This window comes from Lingula anatina, chromosome 1 (genome assembly GCF_051362555.1).
Source record: "Lingula anatina isolate TDL-2025a chromosome 1, LinAna3.0, whole genome shotgun sequence".
In the NCBI taxonomy this organism is placed as follows: Eukaryota; Metazoa; Brachiopoda; class Lingulata; order Lingulida; family Lingulidae; genus Lingula; species Lingula anatina.
Window position 1 is genome coordinate 57,973,358 of NC_141767.1, and position 15,084 is coordinate 57,988,441.

The window sequence follows — 15,084 nt, forward strand, 5'->3', positions numbered from 1 at the left end:
TAAATATCTTTGGGTTCAATTTTTAGATATGAATATTAATTTAGTATTCAGAAGATCATAAATGTAGCCTGGCCAGTGGCCGATGCTAAAAGCGGAACAACGGGTTGACAGTATAGTCGGTACCTAGCTTTCTCCCTTTTAACACTTTCAATTTCAAGATGGCGGCAGGTCTGAAGCTTTGAAAATCCGTTGTTCAAATTAATCGTAATTTTACAATCAAATTCTATTTAGTTTATGCAAAGATTTTTCTAATTTACTAATATATTTATTTTTTCTTTTTCCGCACCATTCTCTACCTTCCAGACGCTAGGCAGGTAAGTGATCATTATGTTTACATTAGACACCAGGGAGTGTCCGCCAGCCGGGGGCCAAAAACAATTTCCTGTTCAGCTGCTTTTGATTTGTTCAGTCCATACGTGTCCAAAAAGATTCCACATTTAATCTGTCCTTTAATATGCATACATTGAGACAAAAACGGAGGTTAACTTCCGGGTTGTTATTCATCCATCGGCTAATCACGTCAGAATCGGTTTCGGTTATTAACAATGTGTCAATGTGTCATTGCCTGATGTGGCAGCTAGTTGGGGTCTGCCTAAAAAAGAATTACTTCAAGCAGAAAAAATAATATTTAAATTCAGGGGCAACTAGGGCTTAAACTTCGCAGCACACATGAACAGTAGTAGATCTACCACACCTGGGTCTTTTGTTTTTTGACAACTGGTCATTCGTCATCGAAGTGCTTGTTCAAGACTACAAATTGATATCTACTAGTACTACCAGTGGTTTCATTTGTAACGTTCCCAAAATTCATGGTTTTCTGTCTGTGCTTACATACTCTGGTTAGCCTCTGAGTCTCTAACGAGAACAATGGCTGTTTCTCACCCCTGACAATATCCTGCATGGCCATGGGAAACTAATGTGAAAGTTTTTAAAACTCTGTATGAGGCTAGTTTGGATAGACATTTTTATTAAGTGTTGTCAGAAACTTAACATTCAGGATGATGAAGTAACATCACTCCCAACCCTAGGTCTTCAACTGAAGAATAAACTGTGATGTTTGCTACTTAAATTTACATTGATATAATAAGTTTTGAAGTTATTGAAGATGATCCATCTGAGATGTTTTCAGACATCAAATCTGTAATATTTCTGTATAATACTCTGCCAATTGTGTAGATATAGATTAAGCTCGTGATTATCTAGGCTAAATATTGCTTTATGGTATGATGCAAGTTGCAGGACTCGAGTTTTTTTTTTTTTTTTCACTACCTGCCAATAAAAGCATGGAGATATAGGTCGTGAGATTATTGAAAATAAAGTATTACATCTGATGAATGATCTGTTCAAACTTGAGCCTGAGCAGAAATACACTATGTACCATGATTTTGTTGGCTAATGATCCTCCTAGGATGGTCAAGATGGGCATTGGCACAAAAATGGTTATCCTCATATAAATGCAAATTAATGCCGACTGTAAACCAAATTTATTAAGATAAGTATAGACATTGGCTCAGATATTATTATCTATCCATTAATTATATCTAGAAAAGCAAACATTTATTTTGGATTTCTTTAATGTCTGCTGTTGGCCATCTTGACTCTTACTAAGAAAATAGCTGTAAGTTTTATCCAAAAAGTCTAATGTTATTCTAATTTGGCTAAGGATATTATAAAATGTTGTACTTTTTTTTTTTTTGCCAAATATAGCATAGGATTAGTTCTAATTTTTGATTGGGGGAAATAACCCTGCTATTTGGCTTACAGTAAAGATTCTTCATCCAAGAGTAAATATAGTGATGAGTGGTGTTATATAACTCAACAATGTTGACATCTGGCATACTTTCATGTCCAGAATTAATCATACATTTGTGTTGCATGGAGAGTAGTTTCATATAATTAGTGTCTCAGTCAGACTATAGTCACTGTGTACTAGTACTGAGATGACTGAGAGTAGAAACTCAAATTATGTTTCAATAATTTATTTGCCACAGTGATTTTGGTGGCTCATAACTTCCTTGTATATGTTGGAGATGAGGATATATATATATATATAGAAATATAAGTTTGCATTCCTGTTTCAAAGTGAACAATTACTGGGATGCATAACCTTAACAATATAAAGAAACTTAAAAGGAAGGAAAATATATAGTTATTGTTCCAATGGCTAGTTATTAACTTAGTTAATGTTGTTTATGAGGGGTTTAATTCTTAGAAAATTCAAAGTTCCCACTGTGAAAGTGATGTTTTTGTGGTTTCAGTTTGTTAACCCAGAGCAGCCAGGCTATGTGGGATTTGCCAACCTCCCCAATCAAGTTCACAGAAAGTCTGTGAAGAAGGGTTTTGAGTTTACACTCATGGTAGTAGGTGAGTAGCCAGGTTATTATGTTATTGAATTTTGGTGCACTTGTATTTGTAAAAATATATTTAAAAGTAGAACTTCTCTGAATTTTATTTACAAGCAAGTATTCATTACCTGTAGTCTACTATGTAACTACTTGATGTGGATTCACACTTGTATTGGTTTTTTAAAAGTGGTATTGATTTATTAAAAGTGTGCATAAGAACTATGTTGCACAATTTGACTCGTGTACCAATTGTATTTTAACACAAAGAAATAAGCCAGCAAAAATACAGACATTTATTAAATAAAATTTTGTGTTTGGGAGGCAGGTGTGTACTATTACCTTAACCCTCCTTTGGCAAAAGATGACCTATCACTGTAACATGATCTGGGTGCAGTTAGCAAGCTCTTACAATTATTGAGAAGGCCTCAACCCTATGAAATCATTAACTATTGTTGTCCAAGATCCAGAAAAAAGGGGACAAAAGCTGATGATTGCTATTTCTTGTGATGCGGTTACACAATAAACCAATCTTGTTGTCAGTTGGGGACAGCATTTACTGTTGACATATACTGTGCTCGTTACAATGAATGGGTTCTTTTGTTGTTTCATGTAATGTAGTTTGTTGTTAGAATGGATTTATTTAAAAAGAGCAATATTATCTGCAAACATACCAGTAGATTTTGATAGAAGATGAAGTGAGAAGATATAGATGCAAGTAGCAACAGTATTTATTCGCATTCTTAAAGCAGCCCTTTCATACTTAAGATAGAGATCTTGGTCATATCCTATAAATAGTAGCCTTTTTATTAGAGGATTGTGTGTAAAAGGTGTTATATCATACTTGTTATGGTAAGCGATGTATGACCATCACATAACTTAGGTCTCCCATTTACATGTGGAATCAGTTGTGCATTGAATTATTCACAGAACACAGATTCTTCTACGATTTCTCATTGTATTAAAAAATTAGATTATTTACCCTCTGCTTTAAGCAGTTAGGGCCACCGAGAATTACTTTGAAAAACTCAACTGGAGCCTTTCACAATTATTCTTAATGTTTTTACAGTAATAATCAAAAGAAAAAAAGTTAACTCATGTTTTGAATTTTATGGGGGGGGGGGGGTGGAGCATTATGTCAACTTGACTGTGAAGATGTTAAAATTTCAAATTGATCTCCAATTTACTTTAATGCAAATGTCATTGTTTACACCAGACTTCATTTATTGCAATTAGAACGTAAAAAAAACTTCTACAAAGGCTTGCACTAAATTTTTATATATAAATATCTTTGGATATGGATTAAGGTACTAGGGTGATTTTTTTTCCTCTCGCTCATCTTGTTCACTGTTTGTTTTAGAAAAAATGTTAGCAAATGCATGCTTCTATAAGGACTTGAAGGAAAATTTCTAAACCTCAAAGCAGATTTGAGTCATTAATAGACACATTTTTTTCTGTTTAGTCATGTCTTGTCATTTATCAGATGGGTGGCATGAAGCATTTTAAATCAATAAATCATAATCATTTAATGATTATAATTAGGTCAATTAGTATAAATCTTTCTACTTGCTAAGTTGAAGTGATTGATGATGATTTTAATGCAACGAGATGTTAAATGGAAAACAAATTGGATTAATTGCATTTGATTCAGTTAATTATACTTCATAGTATCTTTTGTAGGAATGTTCACAAGGAAAATCTATATATTTTAATCAAACGTGTACTTATCTTACAGGGATATCCCAATCAGTTGAATAAGTAATAAAAACTTTGCTCAGTGCGAAAAAACATGAAATGTTTAAAAGTTGTTAGGGATTTTAGCCATAAAAAGAATATTTTCTATGACTACATTTATTCCTGTGGCCTGTTTGTCCCCTTCCTTTGTCTTAATAAGCATCCGAGTTTAACATCAGACAAAAATTATGTTAATGTTATCAGTCTAACCACATGTGATATTGACGGGTGACCTGGAAGTGGCAGGCTTTGTTTGGCATTCCTCACTGTTTTATATCAGTCTCAGACATATGGGGACAGTTAATTGGCTGTGTACTGTATGGGTCTGATATTACAAGACAAACTTGTTTTTTTCCCCTCAGACTTGAGAAATAAACATATCATTGTGGGAAAAAGGTCAATTATCTGAGATTTGTATATTTGTCGACATTAAATTTGGTTATTAAGAGAACTTTTTTGCTTAGATTTTTTTCTTTATTATTTATTTTCTGTGGTACATATCAGTTGTAGAAGAAAAACAAAGGTGTTTACATATAACCTTGTTTGACCTTCAGATGGATGCTTTTTAACTTTATTCACTCTTTTTCTTTTCTTTTTTTTTTTTTTTTTTTTTTTTTTTTTTTTTTTTTTAATTTAATTTTTGGGTCCAACCGAGCCTCTTCTTTGATCTTAGGAGACTTTGTCAACTTAGATTCTGTAAATGATTGCTAAGAAATATGGCCATCTTGTCATGAAAACCGAGGCTTTGTTGGAACAGTAGTGCTATATGTCAAAATAATATTGGTTGGTCATGACGTATGCATATGATATAGTATTTTCACATAGACCTGCATCTTGTTTATTTTTATGGATAGTAAGTACATTTCAAAGAAATGTATATGAGATCATGTGAGAAATAGTACCTGGATTATATGATCTTGGAAGGTGGTCCAAATGACTTTTGACATGGTATCTGAAATACTTGATTGCTATCTGATCCTAATGCTGTGTGTGGTTTGTGTTAGAATCTCACCAGCAGTAATATTGACACCACACTGTACAGGATGTCTAGACTGCTTTTTCCAGTCCCTGTTTTCTGTCTGTCTATTATGGATTTTACTAGTAATAGAAACAGTCCTTCACAACTTAAACTTTTCATATATATTTTAAATATAAGCATAAAATTTAAATTGCTTAACATTTTAGCAAAGGGTGTCATTACAGTGAAAAAAAAAAATACAGTTGGTATCAATTCGAATTAGAGTAACAGAATTATCCAAAAAATATGAACTTTATACTGATGAAGTTAGAATTTGATTTGCCTTCCAGTTGCAGAGGTCAAGCCAAAATTAAAAATAAGGATGCATAATATTGATACTTTTTGTTTGATTGTTATTTATTTATTTATTTTATTTTATTTATTTATTTTTTTTATTTATTTTATTTTATTTATTTATTTATTTATTTTTTTGTTTGTTTGTTTGTTTACAGGAGAATCTGGTCTAGGTAAATCAACCCTTGTAAACAGCCTATTCCTGACAGACCTTTACCCAGAGAGACATGTACCTGGGGCTGCAGGTGAGTATTATACATATATGAAACTAGTTAGTCTAGACATTTGTCAGGGTAGCTCAATTTTCCTTATTAAACTGTCAACAAATAAATAAATAAATGGGCCATCACCAAAATATAACTGGTTCTAAGTTACCCCATTTCTGACCTATCCTGAAAATTTTATCAAAATTCATCGTTAACTTTTCAAGTTGGGCTATTAACTATCAAACCAACAGTGGCAAAAAACTCAACCTCCTTGGTGGAGGTAATAATTGTCAGGCAATGTTGATAGATTTATTTCTGTCTTGATAGCAAATAATATGATGGTCAATATTTGTTCTCGGGTTAATAATCATTTTAAACATTAAAATGTGTCAAATTTGACTGTGTATCTTTTTCATAAGAAGTAAATGAAATACATATTTTCATGTGCAGTTATATAACAAATACAAATGTTACACTTTGAGTTGATAATAAAGTTGCAACCAATGCACAGAATTGCTTCTTTTCATGAAAATGCACTATTGATTTCTTTTCCTCAGAGAAAATCAAGCAGACTGTGAAAATTGATGCTTCCACAGTAGAGATAGAGGAGCGGGGTGTGAAGCTCAGACTGACTGTAGTGGACACACCAGGGTTTGGGGATGCTCTGAACTGTGAAGATTGGTAAGATATTTCCCTAGTGTCAACTTCACCATATGTTAGAAACTCATTTGGGATGCCTTTAAGGTATCCTATCGGGTTTTTTTTTTTTTTTCACCAAGTCAAATTTTCAATGGAAAAAAGTGAATTTCTACAACTGAAAAATCATTGCATGGCCCATCTCTGCATTTGGATTTGATGTTTATACCATTTTGATTAATTAATCTAGTTCTATATGCCTTCCTGTGTCTAAAGGAAACATCAAAATACTTTTATTGAAGGGGTTTTATTTTCAAGATCTGAATTGGGAAAGATAAGTAACTTTATAGGATATGTAGTCATAAAAAATATGATTTTGGGATATTTTCAGATTTATATAGTATACCTTAAAATGTTTTAGTTATGATGTAAAAATCTGTGTTTGTCACCTTTTTCTCGAAATTTTAAACCAGCTTAGAAAAAGTGTGTGACATAAAATCTAAATCAAAGGTAAATTCTATTTTGTGAATACATCTATAATTCTTTAAGATAAATCCTTGGACATATTCTATGTATATATATATATATCATTCAAATGCATTCCACAACTATTTTATATAACCTATTTTATTTCCAGTTATAAACAAGTCATAGCATATATAGATTCACAGTTCGAAAGATACCTCCAAGATGAAATGGGACTCAATAGGAGAAATATTGTGGACAACAGAGTTCATAGTTGTTTTTACTTCATTAACCCTGCAGGACATGGGTAAGATTTTGTGAGCACTTGTATTTAGATTTGCTTTATCATTTTATCATTTTGCATTATTTTATACATAATGCATCAGTTTTAGCCTATTTTTGGCAAATAGTGGAAAAATTAAGTTCTGACCATTTCACATATTTCAAATGTATTGCTTGTAAGTAAATACTCAGTGGTATGTGTTATTTATTACATCTGGGGAATTACCAATGATACCATCTGACAGCTCTTTGCAAAATTCTTTCTGGTATTTTAAAAGATAAAGAATGAATGAAGAACAGAAATGGTGATAGTGTAAAAAGTAAAATTGGACCCATTGCATATAAATATAATTCACTTTTCATGTTCAGATTAAAACCTCTGGACATTGTGTTCATGAAAGCTATCCACCACAAGGTGAACATCGTGCCAGTCATTGCTAAGGCAGACACCCTAACAAGGGAGGAGGTGTTCAAACTCAAGTCCAAGGTAGAAATTGCCGACAACAGAATAATCCAAATATAAGTGAAGGGCTTAACTGTAGTTAAGATACTGAGAGGATAAATTCACTTGCATATATTTATTTGAAATATATCTCTTTTGTTACTTTCATACAATATATTACATATTTTGAAAAAATTATACACATTTCTAAGATACTAAATTCAGAAGTTTATTGTGGAAAGAGAGTAATTTGTATTAAAGTGCTTTTGTTAAAGTATGGAACAAAATAAACCCATGAACAAGTGCTTTTTTATTGATGCCAGATAATGGAAGAGATAGCAAAACATGGGATCAAAATATACCCACTTCCTGATTGTGATGATGATGAAGATGAAGAATACAAGGAACAGTGCAGACAGCTGAAGGTGATTTTCTCCTGAGTTTCATGGCTAGTTATACCTAAATCATTTTAATTTTGTTTTGAATCTTTTCTCTCTTGATAATGCCTTCATCATGTAGTTTACATTTTTCTCTTGATTTTCTCTATTTTCAACTTAATTTGTTACTGTGTGAAACCTTCAGAAACAATTTGATCTTGAATCTGTATGTGCCATTCATTATATTTTTCTCTTTGCACATCAGGCAGCGGTACCTTTTGCTGTAGTAGGGTCCAACTCCATAATTGAGGTGAAAGGTCGCAAAGTCAGAGGTCGCATGTATCCATGGGGAGTGGTGGAAGTGGAAAATCCTGAACACTGTGATTTTATCAAGCTAAGGACCATGCTCATGTGAGTAGTGAAAAAATGAACGCAAAATGGTAATTTTCAAAAGTTGATTACAAATGGATTCAGGTGTTTCTGGTGTAAATGTTTGGGTTAGGTAATTGTCATAAGATGTGTATTTGAATTTAGATGTTTGGTTATGTTAACAGTAATACTTCATACTACTGGTTGTTTCTCAACAGTTATTTTCCTGTTAAGCCCCGAAAAAGATGTAAGGTGTAAAATTTTTGTCTTTTCAAGTGCTCATATGCAAGATCTTCAAGAGGTCACACAAGAAATCCATTACGAAAACTTCAGATCTGAGAAACTGGCAACATCCAAGAGGACTAGGTGGGTGGTGTTTGTGGTACTGGTTTAAGTGGAAGATCTTAAATGTAACATATTTAAATGCATATAGCTTAAAAAATTGAAATAACAGTTATATTTTGTTAAGCAAAACTTGGTTATTCTCTTATTAATTTTTTTAAGAGTAAGTTAAATGGGATTAGTTTGTGTTTGATTTATTTTTATGCTGTGATGATTACAATATTTATTTAAAAACATGAGTGTTACATGAGTTTTAAAATAGCTTTTTAATTGTCTAAAATAAACAGATTTCTTTTCAGCACATAAATTAAGTCAAACTGCAAAAATTGCCGTTGATTTTTAAGTGTTTTATGTTGCGGTGCAACTCTTTCCCTCATATTGAGTGATTTTTAAATCAACCCAAAATGGTTTAACACATGTAGCATTCATACACCTTAATAATAACAGTAAAATTTAAGTGTTGTGCTTAATGCAGATTAAGTATACAGTTTGGCCTGTACCTGCTATTTAATCAAATAGTGTTGTGGTTATTTGAAGTGGTGTTAGTGGATTAGACAAAATCAATTTTGAAGTGCTTATTGTTATCATATATATCTGTTCAGTTATTTCTGTGGTGCATGAGTTGTTTGGGGTGATTCATAGATACCAAAAATAATCAAGAACATACCAAATGCATCAAAAAATTAAACTGCTTGTTTTAGTTTGACATTGTATATCAGAGAATATTAATACCACAGCAGGTAAGAGTAATGAATCCTTTTGTGATATACAGTCCCTTTTCAATATTTCTGACTGGTAATTTCTGAGTGGTGCATGATGGGAAGTGTGTTGCTTTGTATTGTGAAGGATGTTGCAAAATGTGTAAATATATATTATATTTTACATTTGGACAAAAGTAGCATTGTTGACATGTATAATATGGTGCAATGCTGCATCAGTGCAGTGGCCGTATATTGTGCTGAATATGTTAATGGTTCTGGACGCTATTTTGTTCAATATGCTGTTATGCCTAAAAACTTTTGATATATATGCAGATGCAAATTTGGTCTCTTGGTATTAATGATGCTTGTGTTTACAAAATGAAAACTGAAGATTGTTTTGCTTATCAGTCATTGATTGGAGTTGACTTCTGAATTACGCAAGTTTTTATCCAAAGCATGTCAGTGCATCAGAGGACTGCAAAGGCTAAAATGCCTGTGTATATGTGGCACTGATCTCTACAGGGCTATATTTGTATGTTTATGCGCTGTATTTATATTGCGTCTAAGCTCTTCCTTATCCTCTTGTTTTAAGCTATTTTGTTTGCTTTTTGATTGAAAACAAGTATTTGTCTTTTTTTAAGTCTAAGCTTGAGTCATATAGCTTGAAAGTGGCATGTTTGCTATATAAAAGTACAGAATCTGTTATTGTTTACATAAGCTAATGATTTGTTCCACCTTTTTTCTTTTTCTTTATGCGACCCAATTTCACCTTAATTGGTAAGGACCAATGTAGTGTTTTCCCTTTAGAATTAAATTTACATGTTTCTCTATATGTGATAGACAACATCTTTTTTTACATTTCAAATATACAAAGTTCTGTTATGTTCTTTCTGTGAATTATTTAACAATTAGAATAACATTCTTTTATAAAAAGGGTGAATGTTGGTTCCTGTGTCTGGATGTAAAAAATAAGCTGTATGTCAGTATCACTATATTTAGTTTTCTAACATATTTAATGGTGTGATTTTTCAACTTGGTCAATTTTTAACATATGAGTAGTATATTTTGTGACCCTGAATATGTGTGTAACTGAATTTGTACTGAATATTTAAGTTCCACTTCATAATAATAAGTTTTTACTTATCCAATAATTCCCTAACAATACCTGGAGTGGCTCTTGGGATGATAGGCTTCCCTTGTGCAAATTGAGTGGTTAATTTAATTCATCACTGATTCATTTATGTACTTCTTACCCCTGGTTGCATGAAGAGGTGCTGGTTGTTTTGGGGTGTATATGAAATATAGTTTCAATCAGTTTATTTCTTTAAAAAAAAAAGAATTTTGGGAGGGCAAATAACTTGAAATGTTACAAGATATTCAGCTTATGAAAAAATACCTAAAGGAAACATTGTTTTTCCCTTTCCTCATTCATCCCCCTCCCATCCTCCTTCATATTTTCAGCTTTTTAATTATTTCCAAAAACAAAACTTTTCCTGAACTATGTATGCATTTTCTTTTTAAATGGATTGCTTGTGATGCTTATTATTGTCCTGTATGTTCTGAATTATTTGAAAAAGTATAAAGTGTGAACTTTAGTGTAAAACCCACTGCTTTACCCCCCCCCCCCTTTCCTCCTGTGACTGTTGGGGTTCATACATTTCCTGCCAAAGTCAATCACATACCTGAAAATGTACAAAACTAAATCAATAAATTTTCATTTTTTGTAATGCATTAGGTAATTTTGATTAACTACTTTTCCATTAGATGCACTGGTTTGCAGTCATATTTGAGAAAAAGTATAACATTAAACTTACAAACAAGCAGATCTGAGTGCAAAAGTTCTTATAGTTTTTGTCTAACCACATGTTACAGTATTTACTAGTGTTAGAACTTACCTGTAAAACCAACAGTTTTCATGGTTTGTTGGAAAACCAGTTGCAAAGAACAAGAGCTGATGATTTCTGTTTTACCTAATTCAATTTTTAAAACCTTAGACACCACTTTAAAGTTAAGACTTATTATTTTTTACTTTCTTTTTAACCTGAGTGTGTATAAAATGCTGACGGTCATGTAACTATTTCCAGTAAAACCTCCTCCCGCACCAGCAGAGCTGAGGGTGGTGGTGGTGGTGGAGACAAGGAGGACAAGTTGACAGAGAAGGAAAGACTGCTGCTGGAGAAGGAAATGGAGGTATATGTTATTTTGTTATTTTGTTATTTGGATTCTAGGTCTGAAGTTTAGGTTAAACATTGAGTTTTTTCTTGTTATGCCTAGTATTTCCAACTTTTCAGCAGAATGCAAGACTTACAGCTCAGTTGCTTTTTTGAATCCAAAAAACTATTTCAAAACAAAAATTTCAGCAATTTCAAACTACATTAGTTCTTCAACATTTAAATCAGGTGAAAAGCCCTTGGCATTCTTGACATTTTTACCTTGCAAATAATTGCAACATTCTTTTGTAGATATGCAATTAGGCTATTTCAAAAACAAAGTAAGATTTGAGACAATGCTTATTCTATCTCTTAAGCCATATAAAGCATCATTAGGTATCTGTATAAGGATATTATTATTTCTTTTACCTCTGCACCTAAGATATGCCTATAACTTTTCCTTTCTGGAGTATTCAATAAAATTCAGAGCACTGCTATTTCTAGTTGCGTCACATGCAAGAGATGATTGCCAAAATGCAGGCAGAAATGGCAGGGGGTAAGGGAGCTGCTCCTTCACAAAATGGAAGACCAGCGCCTGGTGTCAAGTCACACAATGTCTAGAGATAACCGGGTAAGCTAGGGTATCAAATTATAATATTTTAAACTTTTAAGTTGTATAACTACAGTCAACTTTGATGTAGAGTTTGATATAAGATCTGTAGATGATAAGTTATTTTACAAACTTAACCTGGGTCCCAATTTGCTTATGTTCAATAAGTTATATTGCATACATGAACATGTACTCAATGTATGTTATATCCAAATTTAAATGTACAGATGTATATATATGTCAAATTTAAAATATACTCGTGGAATTATGGTGATGAAATTAAAAGAAAACTACTATAGTATGTATATCATTTTTTGTTTAGCTTTGATGCATATTTGTCAATCATTTCATTTTTCAGAGATCAAGAAGAGGACACTGTACAATCATTTTAGTTTATTTGTCTTCTGGCTAAAAAATTGTTCAGAACAAATGTTTAACTCTAAACTAGCAGATTTTTACAATACTCAATAGAAAATTCTGCCTTCACAAGTGTACAACTTATTTAATCTGCAAAGCTGAATATGTTGCATAAAAGCTTGTAGGTGCCAGAACCAATCTCTTTTTGCATATTAAACTTATGTGAACCATGATTTGAGAAAGACACTCATATTACACATTATGCCATAGTGACTTTTACTTTGTACAGGTAAGCTTGCAGACCAGCCTTACTTTGAATTGGGTCTCACTGTGTGAATCTGAATATTTATAGGAAGCCAACTTGAAATGAAGTCTCTTTGGTTGAATATAATACTTTCATTAATGGAAGTTCCTTGTTTAAGGCTTATTTATGTTTTCCCTAGAAATGTCACATTAAGCATGCATTCCGTAAATCAGACTTGATCTGTACATGTAGATGCTGTCAAACTGAATACTGTCAAGTTTTGTAGCTAAGATAAAACACAAAACTGGAATTGGTCATAAAGACTCCAACAGTATTATTAGTTGTATACATTATTGTAGAATTTCAGGGGTTTGAATTTCAGTAGCTTTTAGTTCTAGTCATATGTTTGCAGAAGTGTTTTACAATTGTTAGCTTAAAGTAAATAGATTACAGTAGGAATGCTTTAAACTTATTTCACAAAATGAGCAAATGCTTGAAGATAATGGCACCTTAACAATGCCTGTGAGAAAAAATTAATTTACAGTCTATATTTTGCAAAAAATTGATTTTGTTATTAATCACTATGATTGCCATTCATACAGCTGAAGTTTTGAGCATGTAAAAGGGTGCTCATCTAGAAAGATGATTAAAGATATGTGATTGGTTTTTTTAAAGAACTAATTTTTAGTGACACTACTAAAATGGTTAATTTTGAGAGACAGCTTATTTCGGGATGGGAAATGATTAAAAAAAAGGAAAGAAAAGTTCTATGAAGATGGAACCGTAAGGCCTCCCAGCATATCCTGGATTTGATACAACATATTTGAAAGCTGATATTGATAGCAAACTGAAGACTATAGAGGATGGATCTATCAAAGCCATGCAGTTTTGCACATCAGAACACCATGGGAAGCACAGGGGGCAAACATGCTTGTGATAGCTGATGATAGTAGATGAGGCACTCAGAACAGCTGGCAGAAAACACTGTTGTAATAGGAAAACCTAACAATGAAGTCAACAGTGTGTACAGTGTGTAACATAATTTAGTTATTCCTTATGTGTTTAATCAGCAGAAGAGTAGAGAGTGTGTTTTGTGTGTATTGTGTGATACATAATCGTTAATAATGGGGAGACAGATGCTGATGTTTTGTCAAATGAAATGTTGCATGTCAGGATATTACTACTTTCAGTGGTTATCCCAGTGACTAGAAGATGTACTGATTTTATGATTAGTGGACCATAGAGATTGAAAAAGACATGGGCAAGGGTATCTTATTTGATGTTCTAGTGATGAAACAATGTTTTAGGGGTCCATTCATGATGCGCATGAGATTCTTGTTCTTCTTTTGTTAGAAAGAAAAGAAACATTGCATTCATTACTGAAGTTTGCACATGAATTTATGTGAGAACATGACACCAAATATTTCCCTTTTGTATGAAATTGCCTATGTCAGTTTGTAATTATTTCCTTTATTATAGGGTAATATTCTGTTGTCTAAGAAAGAATGGCAAAGGTGAAGAATAATGTACTACTTACAACACTTAAGAACAAAATAACTTGGTCACAACAAGAAAGTGTATCCTTTTGCAGGAAAAAGATTCCTTTCATCTCTGTAACATAATCGATTTTAGTAAGAGCACTAATGCAGTGCTAGGGTTCTAGGCATTTATGTTTATTTCCAAAATCCCTGGACAATTATTTTGCAGTGTTTAGGGTATGGACTGGGCTTCCCTAATAATGGCACAGAAAAAATGTTGACAATGAAAGTAATTATCGAAGCTGGTGCTTTTTTGCAAACTGATATACGTAAATACCTTTATATAGGGCTTGTGAAAATATGTATGGCCTTTTACAGTTCCAGTTATTCCAACACTCAACAGCCAAGGTTGTATTATACACTATTATACAGTAGATAGAGGTTTGTCCAATAAAAATTTGAAATTATTGTTTTCTTTTTCTTCCATTATTGTTTTCTTTTTCTTCCGTTGATAATGCCTCAATCGTCAAAACTGCATTTTACAAAATAATTATTCAGGAATAGATATTATTGCACAAACAGGTGATTATCAAGAATGCGTGCTGAAAAATGGATAAAGATTTTTTTCTTCAGTTCATATTTGGATAACATTTCTTCAGGTCTTTATCATTAAATTAAATATACTTGGTAATTGATATTTTAACCCTATTCTTATTTTCATATATTGATTTTGTCTCACCTGGCACTGACTAATCAACGTAAATGGGTTTTTTATTCACGCAAGGAAATTGTAAAGAGAACAATGGAGGGTTTTTCTCATTGATCTAAACAGATTGGATCTGAAAGCCAAACTGGAAGAAAGAAAAGGTAAATTGATATAAATCTATTTAGAATTTATTCAACATTTGGGTATGCTCCTCAGAAGTACCTTTCATTGGATTTTCTTGTTGAATTGGTAATAGATTAACAACATGGTTTTGAAATATGAATAAAATCTGACTCATTATAGTTTGTGATCAATATTACAGTGGATGGTA

At 32.4% G+C, this 15,084-nt stretch overlaps 1 protein-coding gene across 3 annotated transcripts; it reads left to right on the plus strand.

Moving 5' to 3' along the window:
* Positions 1 to 137: 137 nt before the first annotated feature.
* Positions 138 to 14,515, plus strand: LOC106178067 (septin-2). 3 transcript variants are annotated; one of them, XM_013561079.2, is made up of 13 exons: positions 138 to 168; positions 304 to 314; positions 2,259 to 2,364; positions 5,547 to 5,633; positions 6,152 to 6,275; positions 6,868 to 7,002; positions 7,347 to 7,464; positions 7,743 to 7,844; positions 8,062 to 8,207; positions 8,442 to 8,531; positions 11,293 to 11,398; positions 11,863 to 11,999; positions 12,327 to 14,515. In XM_013561079.2, exons 1-12 carry the CDS (start codon positions 159 to 161, stop codon positions 11,977 to 11,979), a joined length of 1,152 nt encoding a protein of 383 aa, XP_013416533.1. In that variant the 5' UTR covers positions 138 to 158; the 3' UTR covers positions 11,980 to 11,999; positions 12,327 to 14,515. The 3 variants fall into 3 exon arrangements, with proteins under 3 accessions (XP_013416533.1, XP_013416532.1, XP_013416534.1); XM_013561078.2 differs by having other exon boundaries at positions 140 to 168; positions 11,863 to 11,989; XM_013561080.2 differs by having other exon boundaries at positions 140 to 168; positions 11,317 to 11,398; positions 11,863 to 11,989.
* The last annotated feature ends 569 nt before the right edge of the window (positions 14,516 to 15,084 follow it).

Bases quoted from the DNA above. Each gene is read 5' to 3' on its own strand.
- LOC106178067 (XM_013561079.2), top strand. The intron at 8,208-8,441 runs GTGAGTAGTGAA...TGTCTTTTCAAG, and splicing joins AAGCTAAGGACCATGCTCAT to TGCTCATATGCAAGATCTTC. The intron at 11,399-11,862 runs GTATATGTTATT...TGCTATTTCTAG, and splicing joins TGCTGGAGAAGGAAATGGAG to TTGCGTCACATGCAAGAGAT.